The 22,177-nt window shown below is 38.0% G+C and overlaps 1 protein-coding gene across 1 annotated transcript in view; it reads right to left on the bottom strand.

The window, feature by feature from the left end:
- LOC127427869 (transketolase-like) overlaps nucleotides 1–17,831 on the bottom strand; it is a 32,517-nt gene extending 14,686 nt beyond the window's left edge. Inside the window, exons 1-12 of the mRNA XM_051675743.1 lie at nucleotides 17,592–17,831; nucleotides 15,598–15,715; nucleotides 14,624–14,737; nucleotides 14,058–14,155; nucleotides 10,827–11,018; nucleotides 9,856–9,974; nucleotides 9,545–9,741; nucleotides 6,700–6,864; nucleotides 2,967–3,123; nucleotides 837–967; nucleotides 484–567; nucleotides 196–289 (exon numbers count right to left, since the gene is read on the bottom strand). Coding sequence (XP_051531703.1) covers nucleotides 196–289; nucleotides 484–567; nucleotides 837–967; nucleotides 2,967–3,123; nucleotides 6,700–6,864; nucleotides 9,545–9,741; nucleotides 9,856–9,974; nucleotides 10,827–11,018; nucleotides 14,058–14,155; nucleotides 14,624–14,737; nucleotides 15,598–15,715; nucleotides 17,592–17,698 — 1,576 coding nt within the window. The 5' untranslated portion in view covers nucleotides 17,699–17,831. The remainder of the gene's footprint in view (nucleotides 1–195; nucleotides 290–483; nucleotides 568–836; nucleotides 968–2,966; nucleotides 3,124–6,699; nucleotides 6,865–9,544; nucleotides 9,742–9,855; nucleotides 9,975–10,826; nucleotides 11,019–14,057; nucleotides 14,156–14,623; nucleotides 14,738–15,597; nucleotides 15,716–17,591) is intronic.
- Between the last annotated feature and the right edge of the window lie 4,346 nt (nucleotides 17,832–22,177).

Raw genomic sequence — 22,177 nt, 5'->3', positions numbered from 1 at the left:
AGGAGAAATGCTTTTCATTTTTTTAAGCGCCATGTCAATTTGAAATAAAAATTAAACTTATAAAAACATGTCTCGAGACACCTGTATTCTGTTATATTCGTTGCATCCCTATCTAGATTTTTTTTTTTTTTTTTTTTTGCACAAGAACGTGTTTGGTCTGAGCAGCCTCTAAGATATTAGAGGTTTCATTTGTACCTTTCTTGAGCTGCTCAGCAGCAGCCAGAGCTTCATGAAGAGTCATTCCTGCTCCAATCATGGTAACCTGATCGTCCTTGCTCTGGCACACCACCTAATCACATATATGTACAACATCAGTAATGCAACATAACAGGCTGAATCTATACACATTTATTATTGAGTTGTGGTAGTATTTATTCAGGTTTTGTATCTTTAATAGACTAATATATTCTCAAATATATTTTATTACACCTCAATGGTAAAACAAGCCAAAACTATATTAACAATAATAAGGGAGGGATTTACCTTGGCTTGGCCGACATGGAAGTCCTCACTGCTGTTGTAAATAATTGCAGTCTCTGGACGAGTGGTCCTGATGTAGCAAACACCCTAAAGCAAAAACACAAGTGACAGATCCAGCAAATAAAAACATTTTGTGAAAAGGAAAATAGAGGAAATTAATATTTTTTTTACGACAGATGTTCAATAAATTATAATAGTAATGCTAATAAAAAATAATATACTGTTTGTAATTTACTGAGTGTATCAGTTCCTAAATGTAATACAAATATTTTAAATATTTTGATTTTAATTTTGGGTAAATATTATGTATCAACATTGGTTATTAAAAATCTGTATTGACTCATTGTAGTGGATACCTTTGTATTGGCTGCAAGCTCCACAGCCTTTTCAGCAGACACGCCATCACTGGGGTAGAAAATGGTAGTGGTGGGGATGGCTCTAAAAATAGCCATGTCCTCCAGCCCCATGTGAGCTGGTCCATGCTCTCCTAAAATACACACACACACCCCAGCCACATACTCACACTATTAATTTAGGAAGAGCATTGTTGTTGTAGATCAGATATGTCAGGCAGGTGTACACACATGCAAAAGGACAAGCAGACAGACAGGCAAGCAGGTGTACAGAGAAACGGACCAACTAACTTGATCTCAGTATTCCTAAGTATTCGTATTTTAGGTGTACTATCCCTTTAACAAGACAAAGTATGTAATTTTGCTGCAAAATATTGTAATAAATATTTGTTATTATTTATATGTTAAAAGTAAGAATTATATCATTCTAAGAATTAAGAATTATTGTTATAAATAGTTAATAGGGAAAATTTATATGAAGTTTAATAAGAATGTTTTTGTCTTTCATGGAAAATATTGTTACAATTATGATTAAAACAATAACCAGATGTTCCCAGAAGCCAATCACATTTGATTTGATTTTATTGAAATAGCTTTGTTTTTTTAATGTTAGGTCATTCAAAGCAGGTGTTTGTCAAATAGGTTGAAATATTAACCTTGTATAATTTAATGATATATACAGTTGTGAACTGTAAACTAGACACACCAGAATGCCATCCCATAATGCCTGAAAGTTGTCACTATTTTTTGGTAAAGATCTGGCAACCATAGCATAACCATTTTTTATTATTTTATTTATTATTATTTATTAATTTTTTTACAGAATAGATTGATTCTATTGCATTTATAATACATTTGATTATTTAAATTAATGTATCACATTTAACACAGTTAATGCATTTACATAATTTGACATTGTAATGGTTTAATTTTGTTCTTTGTAAGACTGGTCAGTCAGAACCAGTGACACACACATACAAACACACACACAAAATCAGTAAATGAGTGAAATACACATTTATGTTACTTTGCAACTTCGACAGTGTTTCATTTACAGTATACTGTACTTCATACTTGTTGAGCTTTGATGATAATTAAATTCAGCCATACAAAGAGTGCAAATGTCTTTTATCAGCCCATCTGTATTCTATTTATAAATAACTATGCCATTAAAAATTAATTTTTTGGACAAAGTTTCTCCATCATTTACCTGCTATGGAATTGTATCTGAGTATCAAACCTGCAGTGATACTGTCATAAAGCTTCTGGTTATTTCAGTGCCAACTAGTCTTCAGAGAATTCATAAAGATGTGTATGTCTCTAAAATTATACATACGTAAAAGAGTTTATGTTTTAGATTTACGTTAGCTGCCAATAAATTGATGTTGTATATTTGGTGTTAATCCGATTATCAGGGACGGATTATGACTTGCAAAGGCCCCGGGACAATTATCTCCAAGGGCCCCCCTCCCACAATATTTACGTAGCAACTGGCCCAAAAGTTGTTGAGCGGGGGGGTGGGGGGTTGTTGGTTACATTTCTGTAAAAAAATTTCGTTTTCATTGTTGATGGGTTTTCGAGGAGGGGATCGCCAAACTGGATCACGCAACCTTAAAGCCCAGGGCCCCCCCGGGCAGTCAAGGGCCCCTGGTAGTCAAGGGCCCCTGGGCACTGGCCCCATTGGCCCGGTCGGTAATCCATCCCTGCTGATTATAAATACCTATGAATATGAATGAGATCAAATCTCCTTGGATAAACAGTCAAAGTGGCATGCAGTGTACCTGTGCTAACAGAAGGGATGCCTGGTCACCCGGAGACAGCCTCCGAGAATCACAGGGGGGATGGAGAGGGGGAAAGGGGTTGGGTGCTAAAAGTCGCACCACCTCCAAACGACCAGGAGAATAAAACACACATTAGAAAGAGAGATTCAGGAAAAAGGGGGTGAATTACACACAAATCTATGAAAAACTTTGCAATTAAAGTTGCAAGTGCAGTGTGTGAGAGTGGAGGATGGGAGGTGCTGGAAAGTGGGTGGGGCTAAAAAGGAAGAAATTGACTGGAGAGTGCTACTATCTGTCAGAAGATGGGTTGGTTTAAATTGTGGCTTGTAAAACAGGAGGAAAAATATTTTACCAACTGATAATCCACAGTGGGAACCGCAGAGGTTTATGTTGCTGTCAGAGATGGCAGCCATTCGGAGCTGGTCGTATGCGCGGGCGAAGAAGGTTGCCAAGCTGCTGGCAAACACAATGTTTCGCTCACGTGCGGCACAGCCTGTTGCAACGTTGACCTATGAGGGATGGATGTTGGTATGTTAACAGATTTAGAATTTAGAATTGAACTGTACCTAAAGCCTGTAATTTCTGAACAGTTTACTTATTTGTGGTGTTTGCTAAGGCACTAGTAATCACTATTTCTATTGCTCATACTTAAAATGAGGGATCTGAACACACCCCTAAGCCTAAGTGTTAAACTTTGGCACAATGGAAAGAAATATTCCAATAGACTGACATTGAAGGAGGGACCCCTGCCGTATGTAGGGACTGGAATATCATAGAGATTTGGGGGTGGACTCTTTTCACTTTGACCAGTAAGCAACCACCTAGTAACCACCCAAAGCAACCTAGCAACCACCTGGTAATGCTCTAGAAACACCCTAGCAATGCTCTAGCAACAACCCACAACATCCTAGCATCATAGCAGCAACTTTTACACAAGCAAGCATCAACAAGTCATATTTTTCTGAAGAAAATGTACAAATCTAGTAAACATGTACCTCAAAGGGCATGGCATTGATAATATATGAATAAATAAACCAGAGACAGACAATAAATCAGGTAGATAGGTGAGGGTGAGAAACAGATCAATATTTTTTACTATAAATCTCCATTTTCACATTCTTCTTCTTTTGCTTTTTGGTGATTTGCATTCTTCGTGCATATCGACACCTACTGGCTGGCTGGTAAAAGGTGGAGATTTATAGTAAAAAAGGACTTAAATATTGACCTGTTTCTCATCCATACCTATCATATTGCTTCTGAAGACATGAATTTAATCGCTGGAGTCACATGGATTACTTTTATGCTGCTTATACAGTTGTGCTCAAAAGTTTGCATACCCTTGGAGAATTGGTAATAAATGTACCATTTTTAAAGAAAATATGAGTGAGCAGGCAAAACACATTTCTTTGATTTCTTATGGGATTCATATTCAACTGTAGGTTATAACAGAATGGCACAATCATAAAACAAAACATGGCAACCAAGAAAAAAATGAAATGATCCCTGTTCAAAAGTCTGCATACCCTTAGTTCTTAATACTGTGTATTGCCCCCTTTAGCAATAATGACAGCGTGCAGTCTTTTGTAATAGTTGTCTATGAGGCCCCAAATTCTTGCAGGTGGTATAGCTGCCCATTTGTCTTGGCAAAATACCTCCAGGTCATGCAAGGTCTTTGGTCGTCTTTCGTGAACTGCATGTTTGAGATCTCCCCAGAGTAGCTCAATGATATTAAGGTCAGGAGTCTGTGATGGCCACTCCAGAACCTTCACCTTTTTCTGCTGTAACCACTTGAGGGTCAACTTGGCCTTGTGCTTAGGGTCATTGTCATGCTGGAAAGTCCGAGAGTGTCCTATGCGCAGCTTTTGTGCAGAAGAATGCAAATTGTCTGCCAGTATTTTCTGATAACATGCTGCATTCATCTTGCCATCAATTTTCACAAGATTCCCCATGCCTTTAGAGCTCACACACCCCCAAAACATCAGTGAGCCACCACCATGCTTCACAGTGGGGATGGTATTCTTTTCACTATAGGCCTTGTTGACCCTTCTCCAAACATAGCGCTTATGGTTGTGACCATAAAGCTCTATTTTGGTCTCGTCATTCCAAATTACAGTGTGCCAGAAGCTGTGAGGCGTGTCAAGGTGTTGTCGGGCATATTGTAACCGGGCTTTTTTGTGGTATTGGTGCAGTAAAGGCTTCTTTCTGGCAACTTGACCATGCAGCTCATTTTTGTTCAAGTATCATCGTATTGTGCTCCTTGAAACAACCACACTGTCTTTTTCCAGAGCAGCCTGTATTTCTCCTGAGGTTACCTGTGGGTTTTTCTTTGTAACCCAAACAATTCTTCTGGCAGTTGTGGCTGAAATCTTTCTTGGTCTACCTGACCTTGGCTTGGTATCAAGAGATCCCCGAATTTTCCACTCCTTAATAAGTGACTGAACAGTACTGACTGGCATTTTCAAAGCTTTGGATATCTTTTTATATCCTTTTCCATCTTTATAAAGTTCTATTACCTTGTTACGCAGGTCTTTTGACAGTTCTTTTCTGCTCCCCATGGCTCAGTATCTAGCCTGCTCAGTGCATCCACTTGAGAGCTAACAAACTCATTGACTATTTATATACAGGCACTAATTGCAATTAAAAAAGCCACAATTTCTGCCAGGGTATCCAAACTTTTGAGCACAACTGTATGCACTTTTTGGAACTTCAAAGTTACAGCCACCATTCCCTTACATTGAATAGTCCAACAGAGCCGAGATATTCTTCTAAAAATCTGCGTTTGTGTTCTGCAGATGACAGAAAGTCATACACATCTGGGATAGTATGAGGGTGAGTAAATGATGAGAGAATTTTCATTTTTGGGTGAACTATTCATTTAAGTTGGTAGTAATATACTGAGAAAGAGATAGCCTACATGGAATCTGCTAAACAGGAAGTCAATTTTATCCTTCATATGAGAAGAATTACCAACGTGCAGCTCATACACTTGCTATCATTTCCTGTTCCCTTTCTCAGATTCTCTCCATGTGGCTCACTATCTAGAATGGTTCAGGCTTTAACCACAATAAGTCTTTTCAATTCCAAATATGGAATTCTCCACAAAGTATGGATAAGATTATTATTTTTTCTGCAATTTGTGTCAACATCATTAAAATATTGCATAATGCATATTTATTCTTTGACAGACTACAGTGCACATATCTCCCTCACTAGTATGCATGCACCAATCTATTTGTATATGCCATCTAATTAGTAGTAGTAGTACTGCATTACAGTAGGTTTTGGAACCCTTTGGACCTAAACTTATCATTAATATTTAGCTCTTGAGCATTCATTTCACAATTGCTTTCTATCACATTTAAGAAAAACGAACATGACAAACAAGTGACCTACATTTTACCTACCACTTATACCAAGGGAAACAATGACTGCATAGAGACAAAGCAATAAACTGGTATTTTAGCATATTGCATATGTGCTTATGAGATGTAAAAGAAGCAGAAAGGGTTTTCTGCATTGCTTCTTGGGTGAGGCACTGCAGAAGGGTGTGGTGCAAAATGGAGCGTAAGTAGGTCACATCTTCACTGCTGCATTATGGATAGAACTCCATGTATTATTCAACAAACCAGTGACTCAGATGCTGTGAGGGGCATTTTATGTGACCAATCCCAAAGCAGTGGGGGATCTAGGGAGTGTTTAGAAATATGTTGTTCACTACACGAGTCGCAGACCACTGATTTAGCTTTTAAACCCTTCAAGGGTGTTACCATGAAGCAATTACTAATATTATTAATATATGAAATACATATTTCATCAAGGGATTCAAAGCTTACAATGTGAGCTTATAGTTTGAACTCCAAAAAACAGAAGGACTTACCTTCTTACCTTCTACTTTTTTGGTATGGCACAAAAATAACATACGGAAATATGAAAAAAAAAAAAAAGTATAATTCTTTGTGTGTTTTATGAAACCATTGGAGTTAATTGTCAATGATTTTTTGAGGAAATTTTCAATGGCAGCCTTTTTTAAACTTGTAACTTTCTAGTTTCAAATATATCCATGAAAATAATTCATTATTTCTTACCATGTTCTGCTCTGCACTATAGCACTCAATGAAACGATTGGGATGCTCATTTTTAAAGATTTCAGAGTAGGTGAAATTTTTAGTGTCGACATCCATAGCCACGACACGTTCATTGTAACGTCCCAGTTTGGCCACTGCCATTCCGTATGCCTTACAGGTGGCAATCTGTAGGACAAAAAAAAAAAAACCATGAAGATGAAAGAGAGACCTTGACATTAAACTGCAAACCCATCCATTCATCCATGCATCCATCCATCTCTCCGTTCATCTGTCAATCCATCCATCATCCATCCAGCCAGCCATCCATCCATCCATCCATCCATTTCTTCCATCTATCCATTTATTTTTCAATCCATTCATCCATTTTTACATCTATCCATCCATCCACTCATTATCCATCCATCCATCCATCCATAGTATGTCCCATCAACAGTATGTAAAGTTGAAGTCAGAAGTTTACATGCCAAATACATTAAAACTCAGTTTTTCACAATTCCTGATATTTAATCACAGAAAACATTCCCTGTCTTAAGTCAGTTAAGATTACTACTTTATTTTAAGAATGTGAAATGTCAGAATAATAGTAGAGAGAATTATTTATTTCAGCTTTTGTTTCTTTCATCACATTCCCAGTGGGTCAGAAGTTTACATACACTTTGTAAGTATTTGGTGGCATTGCCTTTAAATTGTTTAAATGTTTTGGGTAGCCTTCCACAAGCTTCTCACAATAAGTTGCTGGAATTTTGGTCCATTCCTCAAGACAGAACTGGTATATCTGAGTCAGGTTTGTAGGCCTCCTTGCTCGCACACGCTTTTTCTGTTCTGCCCACAAATTTTCTTTCGGATTGAGGTCAGGTCTTTGTGATGGCCACTCCAATACCTTGACTTTGTTGTCCTTAAGCCATTTAGCCACAACTTTGGAGGTATGCTTGGGGTCATTGTCCATTTGGAAGACCCATTTGCAACCAAGCTTTAACTTCTTGGCTGATGTCTTGAGATGTTGCTTCAATATATCCACATAACTTTCTTTCCTCATGATGCCATCTATTTTGTGAAGTACACCAGTCCCTCCCGCAGCAAAGCACCCCCCCCAACATGATGCTGCCACCCCCTTGCTTCACGGTTGGGATGTTGTTCTTCGGCTTTCTTTTTGTTTCATCAGACCAGAGGACATTTCTCCAAAAAGTAAGATCTTTGTCTCCATGTGTACTTGCAAACTGTAGTCTGGCTTTTTTTATGATGGTTTTGGAGCAGTGGCTTCTTCCTTGCTGAGCAGCCTTTCAGGTTATGTTGATATAGGACTCGGTTTACTGTGGATACTCCAGCATCTTCACAAGGTCCTTTGCTGTTGTTCTGGGATTGATTTGCACTTTTCACACCAAACTACATACATCTCTAGGAGACAGAATGCATCTCCTTCCTGAGCGGTATGATGGCTGTGTGGTCCCATGGTGTTTATACTTGCGTACTATTGTTTGTACAGATGAACGTGGTACCTTCAGGCATTTGGAAATTGCTCCCAAGGATGAACCAGACTTGTGGAGGTCCACAAACTTGAAGGTAGGCCTTAAAATACATCCACAGGTACACCTCCAGTTCAGTACACCTCCTATCAAAAGCTAATTGGCTAATTGTCTAAAGGCTTGACATCATTTTCTGGAATTTTACAAGCTGTTTAAAGGCACAGTTAACTTAGTGTATGTAAACTTCTGACCCACTGGAATTGTGATATAGTCAATTAAAAGTGAAACAATCTGTCTGTAAACAATTGTTGGAAAAATTACTCATGTCATGCACAAAGTAGATGTCTTAAACGACTTGCCAAAACTATAGTTTGCTAATATTAAATTTGTGGAGTGGATAAAAATGAGTTTTAATGACTTCAACCTAAGTGTATGTAAAGTTCTGACTGAACTGTATCATTCATCCATCAATTTTTTCATCCATCCATCCTTTTTTCCAACCATCCATCCACAGTATGTACCATCAACAGTATGTATCATACATCCATCCTTCCATCCATTTATCTACATTGTTGTATTATCCATCCATCCATCCACAGTATGTCCGGTCAACAGTATGTATCATTCATTCATTAATTTTTTTCATCTATTCATCCTTTTTTCATCCATCCATCCATCTATCCATCTATCCACAGTATGTACCATCAACAGTATGTATCATCCATCCATCCATCCATCCTTCCATCTATCCATCTACAATGTTGTACCATCCATTCCATCCATCCATCCATCCACAATATGTACCATCAACAGTATGTTTCATCCATCCATCCATCCATCCATCTGCAGTGTTGTATCATCCATCCCATTCATCCATCCATCCATCCATACATACATCAACAATATGCATCATTCATCTACCCATCAGTTCATTTTTCCATCCATCCATCCATCATCCATCCATCCATCCACAATATGTACCAACAACAATATGTATCATCCATCCGTCCATCCATCCTTCATCTATCCATCTAGTGTTGTATCATCAATTCCATCCATCCATCCATACATACAGTACATACATACATCCATACATACATGCATCAACAATATGCATCATCCATCTACCCATCAGTTTATTCTTATACATTATGTATTATCCATCCATCATTCATCTGTCCTTCCATCCATCCAATTTATCTATACATACCACAAAATTATGCATCATCCATCCATCCATCCATCTACAGTATGCATCATCCATCCATCATTCATCTCTCCTTCCTTCCATCTATCCATCCATCCATCTACAATATGCATCATCCATCCATTGTACATCTGTCCTTCTGTCCATCATCCATCCATTAATTTCTTTCTCTCACTTTCTCTCCAGGATTGTAGTTGGGGGCGCTGGGCATGCGAACATTGCGAAGACTAACAGGTGGAGCATCCTCAACGGGTGAAGCTGGGTACATGCGCTTGCTACTGTTGAGGATGCGGCTCTGCAAGTCTTTCATCACACTCTCTGCCATGTCCTTCGGCAGAACCTTGCCGTGCCATCCCATCTTATCTTCTGCCACTGAGCACAACAGAGTGTTTTTGAACAAAGGATAGATAATGTCTATTGTGTGAATATGGCACTGGTCAGTGGTTATACAGTATATTAGGCAGATATGGGAAAACTGAAATATACCAGGAATGCCTTTGCCCTTGATGGTCTTGGCAATGATGGCAGTTGGTTGGTGGCGTGTTTGGCTCAGGGCTTTACACAGCTCTTCCACACTGTGGCCATCCACAATGATGGCATGCCACCTGCAAGCATGCAGAAAATAGGTTGGTAAATTGCTCTTAAATGCATATTCATAAATGTAAACAAACAAACAAACAAACAAATAAACTTTTAAACATGTATACATCCCACAAAACAAAGTTGTCACAGACGATCACAATGTTGATTAAAAGGAATCATGATTTAGGCAAACTAGCTGAATAAGACAAAACCAAACTAGAATAAACACCAGGTTATTTGGATGAATCTCACAAAAACATGCCCAGATTACATTTCACCCCAAAGTCAAATAAAGAAAAAGAATTAAGGCTAATAAAAAAGGCTATTTTTAGGACCATGAAGGATTTTTTTTGTATCGCAGAAGCATAAATAAACCCCAAATTCTCATTACTGTAATGCATGTTGACATGTTATTTTTGAGTTTTTTTGTAATTCTCATTATTCTCAATGCTTATTCTCATGGATTAATTTTAATTTTATGGTATTAGAATGGCATTTCATATCAATCAGCATAAATTAAAGGCAGTATTACAAATACTACCATGATGTAAATACTTTAAATAATACGTCAATGTATAATTTTTGCATTACGGCAAGGATAATTAGATGTCTTTGCATCACGGTAATGATTTTTTACCTAGACATGTTCTTGACAGGTTTAATAAGATTCACTTATATGTCAGATAGCAGACACAGTTATCCAAAGCGTTCACTTAGCTACTGCCCTCTTGGGGCAACTTAATGTTAAGTGTCTTGCCCAAGGGCACAGTGGTGATAGTTCATGGTTCATCCTATCGGGTGTTTGAACCAACAGCCTTGTAGTAGCCAGCCTATGCCCTTAAACACCACCTCCACCCAACCTCAATAATACCTACCCAAAGGCTTCACAGCGTCTCTGATACTTCTCCACATGGTGTTGGAGGGGTGCTGGATCGCTCTGCCCCAGGCGGTTGATATCTAGTATGGCCAACAGATTATCCAGCTGGTAGTAGGATGCAAAGGCCATGGCCTCCCATATGGCCCCCTCAGACATCTCTCCATCCCCCAGCAGGCAGTAAACACGGTAACTGCAGCACAAGATTGACAAAGCATTGAAAGAGAAATACATATTTGTGAGTGGTTCTTGCCCATGCAAAATTTGAGTTAGCTAGGTAGTTGTTGGGAGTTACCAAGACATTGCTGTGTGGTTGCTAAGCTGTTCTGAGTGGTATCTTGCATGTTGCTATGTGATTGCTACGATGTTCTGGATGGTTGCTATGGTGTTTTGATGTTCTAGGGAAGAGTACACCTGCTTTTCAAAAGTTCCTAAGGTTTTCAACCAAAAACATACATGTTTTTTGAGCTATTAATAGGGGATTGGGGCATCTTAGACTCCAAAGATTTAGGTTAATACAACATTCATTGCCTAATTTTGGATTTTAATTATTATTATTTATTTTTTGATGATGATGATTTTTTTGTTTTTATTTTGATGAGTTTGTTTTTCATTTTTGATTTATTTTTTAACTATTTATTTTTTCTTTCAAATAATTTCATTTATTTATCATGATTTGTCCATTTACTTTGTTTTATTCTATTTTTCTATCTTTTTTTCTTTTTCGCTTTGGCCTACTTGCTAATGTGTTAAAACGCATCAACCCAGCCCTCCTAAATAACACCTGACACTTTTCTGTCACACCAGTTCAACTATCTTCCACGAGTGAGAAGAGATAGATTCAATCGATTAGAAATCAGCTGGGATTAAATATAGAGTGCTCTTACGCAACACAGCAGACAATGGGCATCTGCACATGAAGCTCAGACAGATAATTTATTTATAAACTCTTACTATTCATTATAAACAGTGCTGGGTAGATTACTTCAGAATTGCAATCCGGTACTGATTACAAAATACATGACAAAAAATTTAAATAAAATATATAATGTCTTGGATTATATTTTTAGGTAATGTTATCTAATTATTTTTGAATTACTTTTGGATTCCCACTTACCTAACTCTTTTGATGTCACATGCAGTTGAGTTGGATAATCTATACTAATTTGACAATGTTGCTTAAATGCATTTAAGAACACTTAGTTAATCAAAATATGAGAATAAATATGATTTGTGCATGTGTGTGTGTGTGTTTTACTTGATATTTTTGTGAATTATACTTTTTTTTTTTTTTTTTTTACTATAGTTTTCCAGGTTTAAAATTTTGTTGTCAAGACTTCCAGAATCAATAATTAGTGAAGGACACTGGATATGATGTAGACATATTTCACAGCTATACATCAAACATGTTTAGTAACTTGCATAATTATTCATCATGAGAAGGCATGGTTTAATGTACAGTATATCAGAGGTAGGCAGATTTAGAATGAAACATTTTAAAGATTAAAAAATAATAGGAATTAGGGGGATCAATAAATTATGAATAATTCACTGCAATATGAATAATATGCAATCATATAATCTATAATAAAGTAACTGTAATCTGATTACAAGTGTTTTAAAAATGTTACTTGCACTGATTATAAAGAGGTGAGTTAGCTGTTCACTACCAGTTATCATACAAAAATTGAGTTTAAATTTGGGAAGGAATTGTGCAGCTATGCCTAAATGCAGTTCTATCCAAGATAGGTGCTGGGGCTTTGATTATTAGAGTAGAAGAATCGGGAAAACACAGCTTGTCGAGAAACTCCACACCTTTAAAATCCACAACATGCTTATGAAGCTTCTATACAAACACAAAGAGATTATAGCAAGCACTTTCATCAGCCTTTGTGACAAATACATAAGAGGCAGGTAAACTTAATGAATATCGAACCACTAGACAACCAACAGGAAAAGTCTTACATTTGTGATTACAATGTCACCCTTAATATTTTCTGTACCTTTAAGTAGTGGTAAACCAATTTGGATTTTTTGAATGGCCAATGCTCATAATACAACTTAATGCAGCCTGGGCTCATGAACATTACGTGACCGTGGCAACATTTTTGCAAAACTATGGGCCATATTACACATTTGTCTGCAGTTTCCCAGTGAAACGTCGAGAAAGGGGCACCAAAAGCGGGTGAAACGGTGTTGTCATCAGACAAAGTTTTTAAGGTGAATATTAGATGGAGGTTTTAATGAGTAAAATGTACCTTCCTCATGTAAAACTTTAACCTAAACTAACCCATAGTGATCTAAAATCAAATGAGAGGTAAACAAAACATACCCATGTCCAATGCCTAAACCTAACTGAAAGTATCCTTAAACAAAATGCGAAATGAAAAGCACATTTTCTGAAGCAACCACATCATCTTGAGACACTTCTATCACACTCTTGTCTCATGTTTCATCTTGCGTGCTTGACTGGTTTCCAAAGTCCAAAGTCCTATCAAGTGAGCTGCCATGGAAGCTAATCACATTGGAATAAGTGTGTAAATGTAGGTGAGTCTGTCTACAGTCAACAATCATTACAATGTATCGTTTTTTAAATGATGCATTATAGTAAAAGTGTTTTGATGTTATAACATAGCTGTGTGAGAGTAATAGTGCGAAATAGGTGTTTATAAAGTCACAATCAGCAGTTGTAGTTATAATTTGTGTGAATGTGTCTAAAATTCACAGTTGTTGTAGTGCCTGTAGCGTTGATTTCACCAGGAAACTGCAACAAAACTTAGAATTTGTCACGTAAAAGTGAGTTTGCAAAAATGTAGTTATAGTAACGTTCATTCTATGACACTAGGTTCCAGCAGTGAGCAAATACTGTAAGATTCACAATAAATATTTGAAAACAGAAAATGTCCATTATCCATTGACATGGCTGTCGGTTGATTTTGGAACATGGACGTGCACGTTCACATTGTGAAATGACCACTTCTGTTTATTGGCCAATCAGGCACCGTTACTGTGTCGGTCGATGCCAGTAATCTAAAATATGGCCAAATATCAGCAGATTAATCAGTCTATCACTATGTTTACGTTTTAAATTGAAGAATTAAAGTGAATATTAATTATTCTTTTCAAAAATATCAAATGTAACCAAACAAAGGCAATTCATCTCTTGGGATTACTGTAGATTTATTATATGCTGCTATCATAAAAATATCTGTGTACAGATTAACATTCTTACCTGGACTTATCAAAGTATTTAGCCGTATAGGCCATTCCACAGGCTACGCCCAAACCCTGCCCCAGGGAGCCAGTGGCCACATCCACAAACTGCTGCTTCTGTCTCACACACACACACACACACACACACACACACACACACACACACACACAGATGTTACACAAATTAATGGTAGGCATTGGTTAATGGCTTAGTATGTGGTTGCAGCCGGTTTAACTGGAACAATAATTTCTGACCCAGTAAACTGTAATATTTCTCACAGAGCTACTAATGTTTGCTGATTTAAGACCAATTAAAATAATTTCTCTCATTATACAGTTCTGCTCCTAAATGTACATAGCCCTTGCAGAATATACTTACAGTAAATATCTGTTATGCATCTTCTTTAGGGCAGTTTTAAATAAAAAAACTTTTTTATAATCTCTTATTTAAAAAAAAACAAATACTAAAAGTACTACCGATTATGCAATGGGTATGTAAACTTAGGAGCACAACTGTATATCCACTTAGAGCATCAACGTAGAGCAACTGATTTTAGATCAGTGTGTATCTACAGTATGACTCACAGGTGTGGGGTGTCCCTCCAGCATGGAGTCCACCTGACACATGCTCATGAGCTCAGACTCTTTCAGGAAACCGATCTCCAGCCACACAGAGTAGAGGACAGGGGCCGCATGACCCTGTGGACCGAACACAAATATTCATGATGCAGCCACAATATGACTATTATGCAATCATCAAACAATTAAAAAAAAAAAACTCACACTAAAGGATGATAAAATAATTTGTGTAGCCCTATATAAATAATCTTAATATAATATAATATAATATAATATAATACAAATGTAATTATATTAAAAATTAAATAACTATAATTATATATTTATTACATATTCTAAATATATATTATAATACATTATTATTAATAATATAATATAATATAATATAATATAATATAATACAAATGTAATTGTATTAAAAATTAAATAACTATAATTATATATTTATTACATATTCTAAATATATATTATAATACATTATTATTAATAATATAATATAATATAATATAATATATAGCTAATTGTGTGTTTGTAATTGCGTGACCATGTTTTTACACACAATGCTCCTCAAGGATACCTTTAATTATTTACATTTTTTTTCCTGAATCATCCTTAAGGAATTTAGCAGACACTTAAAAGTATCATGGTATTACTATAGTTTTTTTTTTTTTTTTTTAAAGAAATGAACCATGGTCTCACTGAGGTTGTCTTTGAAGTACTGTACTTTGGGGTACCATGTAAATACCATGGTATATTGACACAGTAATCAATCAGTACCATGGTATTTATCAAAGAACTATGGTATTTACCAACACTGTACCATGGTACTGCCACAGTACGTTTTTGAAAAACACCTGGCTTGGTGCCATGTTGGTTTAAACTTGGTTTAAACACTTACAGTACCAAAACTTGAATAAGCCTACTACAATCAGAGTCCAGTGCTGTAGTGTCTCTTGTAACCTGGTAACCATCAGCCTCACCTTGGACAGGATGAAGCGGTCATTGTTGGTGTTTTTGGGGTCATCCGGCCTGTACTTCATGGAGTGGAAGAAAAGCACAGACATGATTTCTGCCACACTGCAACATGATGTTGGATGCCTTGGAAATATAAATAAAGAGCCTGAAGGTTTGCATGGAAAGGTAAAGCGAAGGACGTTGTAAATGTAATTAATCATCTTGATACAGATAAATGTTTTTGGTTTAATAGTTCATGCATTAGGTATGATGAATAAAAATGAACAATAGTTGTTTTTTTTTTCACAGCATTTATTCAACCTGGTTAATGTGAATTATACAATTATTCATTGTAAGTTCATGTTAGTTCTTAATGCATTAACTTATGTTATATAACTTTTATAGTAAACTTGTTTGCCTATAATATATTAGTTTATTTAGAAATGAACATTAATAACTGCTGTAAAAGTATTGTTTATTGCTAATTCATATTAACTTTTTTTTAACATTAACTTTTGCTTAAAGATTGGTGTGCATTCTGTCTGGAATGAATAAGACAATTAGTGACTGGCCTACCCTAAGGATTTTAAAGGTGATCTTTAATCCAAGATGCCCCACTGGCACCATGCTTGTGGCATAATCTAAAGCTTTGAGCAAACATGCCATCCACTAACACGCAAATGGTTCAAGATTAGGTCACGGACAGCGTTAAGCACAGGTGATTCTGACTTTTACTGTATACATGGCCATGTGTGTATATGTGTGCGTGTGTGTGTGTGTGTGTGTGTGTGTGTGTGTGTGTGTGTGTGAGAGAGAGAGAGAGAGAGAGACAGACAGACAGACATACAGATAGATAGATAGACAGATAGATTTCTGCACATCATTTGTAATCAATAATACTGGATACAGGGGTTTAGCAATCATTATCATGACATACCTATCAACAACTACCAGAGAAACAGTAAAATATATGTCAAATAAGTGTTTTTAAATGTAATTTATGGCACATCTCATCACAAATATGAATAAGTGTGCCATTCACGAGACATGCATATCCGTGTTATATAAATAGCAATTTACTATACTGTATAATTATTAGCCTATGAGTCCTACCCTATACGTTGAAAAAGTCAATCAGACTATACATGCACCACTAAAAACTACTGGGTTCACTTTTAATTACACTAAATTGGGATGTTTGCAAATTATATCATTATTATTATATATTTAACTAATATTAATATAATTATATTATATAATTATTTAATACAATCATTATATAAATTCTTAGGGGATTATCGGCGACCCGCGACAGAAATTGCAAAGAGAAATCCAGCTCACTCAGTAAAACTAAGCATGTGTCATTTTTTAAAAGCTTCTCTGGTGCGTTAAAGCCAGCTCGCGTGCTACAAAGAGCGCTGCATTCCGCGCGCATTTCTGCAGCCTAGGGGTGCTTTAATAATCAATGACCCGCGATTTTAAAAGATTATGAGAAAAACTAGCTGCAAGTGCATTGCTGTAAAAATGTAAAAAAATACAAAAATAAAAAATTATATTTTTTTTAAAAATAAATACTAGGAGGAAGTAGCCTATAGATGTTTAAAAACCAAACGTCTCTATTTAAAAGGTAAAGTATATAATTTTCTTAGGCTCAGTTTGTATTGGCTACAAAGGACAAGTTAACTGTATACAGATTTTTTTTTTTCTCCTTTCAAATCAAGAATATTATTTATTTATTTATTTATTTATTTTATTTTTATTATTATTATTATTCCTTTAGCCAGTTCCTCAAGCAACATCACTTCATCATATGCCTGTTAAGGTTTTGAGGACCAAAATTATGCCTTGCATGAGGGGGTGATTATTAGGCTATAATATCTAACTATCCATCCATCCATCCATCCCTTCATCCATCCATTGTCTATCTGTCTGTCTGTCATCTATTCAGTTAAGTCACACCAAATACCAGGAATCAGAGAATCTGTGTTAAATCTTGTTGGATTGATGTTGGAGCTCTTACCCATTGCCTGCCGCAGTGGTGGCTTTGATAGAGTTGATTCGGAGGCGGTTGGCAATGTTCCTCAGAGCCTGCACAGTCTGCTGGTCTGGTTTGTGGTAGTCTTCCATGGGTTCAACCTAAGAGCACAAGAACAATAATAGATAAGAATGAGGTTGTGGCGAGCACACAGGCTGCGTGTGTGTGAGAGACAGAGAAAGAAGCAGGAGAGGAGAGGGGGTTTTATGCAAGCGCACATCCAGTTGGCTGCAGTCTCTTAACTCATTAGCAGATTATTGAGACTGGAGAGGACGTGTCTGTGTGTGTGTGTGTGTGTGTGTGTGTGGGACAAAATTTCCCTTTGGGGACATCTGGGGATGTCCTCATTTGGAAGAATGTTTCCTAAATATAATTTTAATAATAATTTTTTATTATAAATATGCAACATGTTTTCTTTTATATGTGGGCAGGGTTAGGGTTAGTTTGTAGCATTATTTACATTATTGTTGCATTATTACAATACAATGACTATGTTATGTCGTCATAGGATAACCAAGTAAACGTGAGAGAGGGAGTAGGCTAAAGGTTGTTAAAATAAATGCAACTTGGTTTATTTTACTTCCAGACCCTGAGATTGCCTGTCAACCATCACTTATTAATTATTGTTAATTAAACTTGAAACCAATGTTTTTCCAATGTTTTAATTATTAATATCTGTTTAAGCTCATATTTCATCATTGTTTTCCAATCAGTGGGCATTTTGAAACCGGGATTGGCCCTTTATCGCCAATTGTTTTATTACAGAAACGCCTATTCTAGTTTGAAAACACCCACTGATTATTACTTTGAGATTCCCTAATTTCATTGGATAATTGAAAAATGCCCATCCCGGTTTAAAAATATTCACAGATTGGGAAACACCTATTAAAGTTCCACAGAGACCTATCCTTTGCTTTAACAGTCTACTGTAAATGTAAATGGAATCCATTAGACAGATCTGATCTGGCAATCTGCTGGCTTGTCCATATGAACTGAATTAATTGGACACATAGAGAAACGTATATTTTAAATGTATCAGTAAATCTTGGATGAATTGTTCTGTGGTGATTAATGACCTTATTCACAGCAGTGCCATCTTTGATTTTTGACGGGAATGACAACGAGGCTGTGAGGGATAGACTTACCATCTCTTCAATGGCACGAATGGTATAAAGCTGTAAAAATCTAACTGATCACATCTGATTTTCGATCTTCAGGTAGGCCATAAAAACTGAAGACATACTGGAACAGGTTTTCAGCACATTCTATAGACGAGGGGAGCTTGTGCAGAGGCATGAATCTACAGGCCGTAGAGAAGTGGTCCACCACGGTTAAGATGGTAGTGAAACCCTGAGAGTTGGGTAGATCCGTGATGAAATCCACTGCGATATGGGACCAAGGACGTCGAGGGGCAGGCAGAGGCTGAAGGAGACCAGACGGGAGCTGTCGAATAGATTTAGAGGTGGCACACACATTGCAGTTCTTTACATATTCAGCGACCTCAGTCGCTAGGTTCTCCCACCAAAACTTGCAATAACCTGCAAGTAGCATGAGCACCTGGATGTCCCAAGCAGGCCGAGTCTTGAACCCACTGAAGAACTCTGTTACGTAAGGAGCTGGGAACAAAGACCTTATCTGGAGGGCAGTCAGCGGGAGTGGGTTCTTGGTTCTGAGCATGGGTTATGTCTGCCATAATGTCCCATTGTACAGGAGCAACAATGAGAGTAGGTGGGATAATGGAAGTCACAGGGTTGTTGCCAGTAGTGGACCCATGAATGCGGGACAGGGCGTTGGCTTTGGTGTTCTTGGAGCCAGGTCAAAAGGCGATGGTGAAATCGAACCTGGAAAAGAAGAAAGACCATTGAGCTTGATGAGGATTTAAGCATTTAACAGACTGAATATTCTCCAGGTTGCGATGATCCGTGATTACCAGAAAAAGGATGAAGAGCTCCCTCCAGCCAATGTCTCCACTCCTCGAAAGCCACCTTCATGGCTAAAAGTTCATGGTAGGCTGACATCATAATTTCTCTCAGCAGCTGATAACTTGCATGAGTAGAAGGCACAGGGATGGAGCTTGGTGGGAGATCCTTGTCGTTGGGAGAGTACCGCACCAACTCCTGAATTGGAGGCATCCACTTCCAGAAAGAAGGGTCGAGTGGGGTCTGGATGATGGAGAATGGGGGCAGTAGTGAAGCGACGTTTGAGGTCATCAAAGGCTTGACAGGCAGGAGGTGTCCAGTTTAGTTTCTGGGTTTTACCACAGAGCAATGAGGTGAGTGAGGCATCCACCGAGCTGAAACCTCAGATGAATCATCTATAGAAATTAGCAAAACCAAGGAAGCGCTGTAGTAATTTGACAGACACAGGTAGTGACCATTGCAGCATGGCTTGTACCTTGGAAGAGTCCATGGTGACCCCCTTGGGGGAGATGACATACCCCAGGAAAGAGATGGTTGACTGGTGAAACTCACATTTCTCAATCTTGGCGTATAGTTGATGTTGAATGAGGCGGTTGAGCACCACTCTGACGTGTTGAACGTGCTCATCAACAGAAGAAGAGTATATCAGGATGTCATCGATGTAGACTATAACCCATTTTCCAATAAGATCGCGAAAAATGTCATTAACAAAGGCTTGGAAGACAGATGGACTGTTGGAAAGTCCAAAAGGCATTATCTGATATTCATAGTGGCCAGTGTGTGTTGAAAAGGCTGTCTTCCATTCATACCCTTCCTGGATGCAGATTAGATTGTAGGCATTACGAAGATCCAGTTTGGTGTAGATCTTGGTGCATCATAACTGCTCTAATGCTGCTGGTACCAGAGGGAGAGGATAGCGATACTTGATGGTGACTGTGTTCAGGCCTCGGTAGTCAATGCATGGACGAAGACCCCCATCCTTCTTTCCTATGAAGAACAAGGCAGCAGAAGCAGGAGAAGTATATGGTCGAATGAATCCTCTTTCAAGGGACTCGTACTCCGAAATGTACTCCTCCATAGCTTTAGTCTCAGGTTCAGATAAGGGGTATATCTGTCCGCGTGGAGGAGAGGAGCCTGGCAGAAGGTCAATGGCACAGTCACAGGAACGGTGAGGAGGAAGCTGCGTAGCCTTTAATTTGCTGAATACCTCCTGGAGATCTGAATAACAGTGTGGCAGGATCTAAATCTCCTTTTCAGGGAGGATCGTTGTGGTGCTTACAGGAGGGAGAGAGATGGGTTCAGGAAGGTTGAGACAAGACTGGAAACAGCACTCCAATGAGTGATTTGTCCATCTCTCCAGGAGATCTCTGGGTTGTGAAGTCTCAGCCATGGCAGGCCAAGAACAATTGGATTCTTAGGAGAGTGAGTGACTATGAACTGAATCTCCTCATGATGAATGAGTCCAACTTGAATACGAATGGGTTGGGTGATTTGCTGAATCTTGCCAGAGCCCAGGTGTCGTCCGTCTAGCACTGAGACATGTAGAGGAGGGACACAAGGGACAAAAGACAAATTTAGATTCGTGGCAAGACCCAGGTCAATAAAGTTTCCTGCAACCCCTGAATCTAAAATGGCAGACAATTGATGGTCTCTATTAAGAACATGCAAATCACAGAAAGTTCAAACTGATCAATACGAATTAAGTTTGAAAGTTCTAAACTCACCGCCGCGTCCCCCTTCCTAGGAGATGCTATCGTCGTTCATCGAAGGAGAGAGAGGATTGACCCACTTGCAAGGGTTTGTGATGACTGGTTGCTGCGATGTCAAAGTGATGTGACTGTAGAGAACTGACTGGCTTTGATCAGGTTATCCAGGCGAATGGCGAGTTTGATGAATTCATCAAGAGATCTCCCCTCATCACGACATGCTAGTTCAGATTGAAGGTCAGGATTTAACCCCTGATGGAACAACAGCTTCAAAGTTTCCTCCACCCATACAGCTTGCACTGCTAGCGTGTGGAAGGATAAGGCGAATTCAGCAGCAGGCTTCTTCCCCTGTTTTAAACTCAACAGAAGTTCTCCCGGGTCCTTACCACCCTCAGAGCGCTCAAAAACTTCCCATAAACAAGCTAGGAAGTGAGACAAGGAACACTTTAAAATGTTCTCATGACTCCGAACTGCCATAACCCAGTCTGGTGCCTTTCCTGACAGCAGTAATACAATGAAGGAAACATCATTGTGGATACATTTGAGGTAGTTGAGATAGAAAAAGCTCACATTGTAAGAAAAATCCTCGACACTTACTGGGTGATCCGTCAAACTTCTCTGGAAGCAAGAGTCGAGGATTAACAATGGTTGTAGAGTGCGTTGTGCTGCAGGCTGAGTTGTTTGTGGAAACCCCCTACAGAGATACTTGCGGGTTTGGCTGCATGGATTTAAAGAGTTCTTCCGTGATTGAGGTGAGCTTGCACAGCTGCTGATGGTGACTGGTAAGCATAGCTGCTTGTGCTGTAACAGGTTTGTGTAACTGTTGGAAAGCTGCTGGATCTAAGTTGGGTGAAGTCTTCTGTAGCAAAGATGCCAGAGCAGTTGTGTTAATATCCATGTGCAGTTTAATAACAGAATAAATAGTAAACCAAAGCAGCAAAATAAA

Source organism: Myxocyprinus asiaticus, chromosome 37 (genome assembly GCF_019703515.2).
Source record: "Myxocyprinus asiaticus isolate MX2 ecotype Aquarium Trade chromosome 37, UBuf_Myxa_2, whole genome shotgun sequence".
NCBI classification, from domain to species: domain Eukaryota; kingdom Metazoa; phylum Chordata; class Actinopteri; order Cypriniformes; family Catostomidae; genus Myxocyprinus; species Myxocyprinus asiaticus.
The sequence above is the reverse complement of the archived record's forward strand: the minus strand, read 5'-3'. Positions and strand labels throughout refer to the sequence as shown.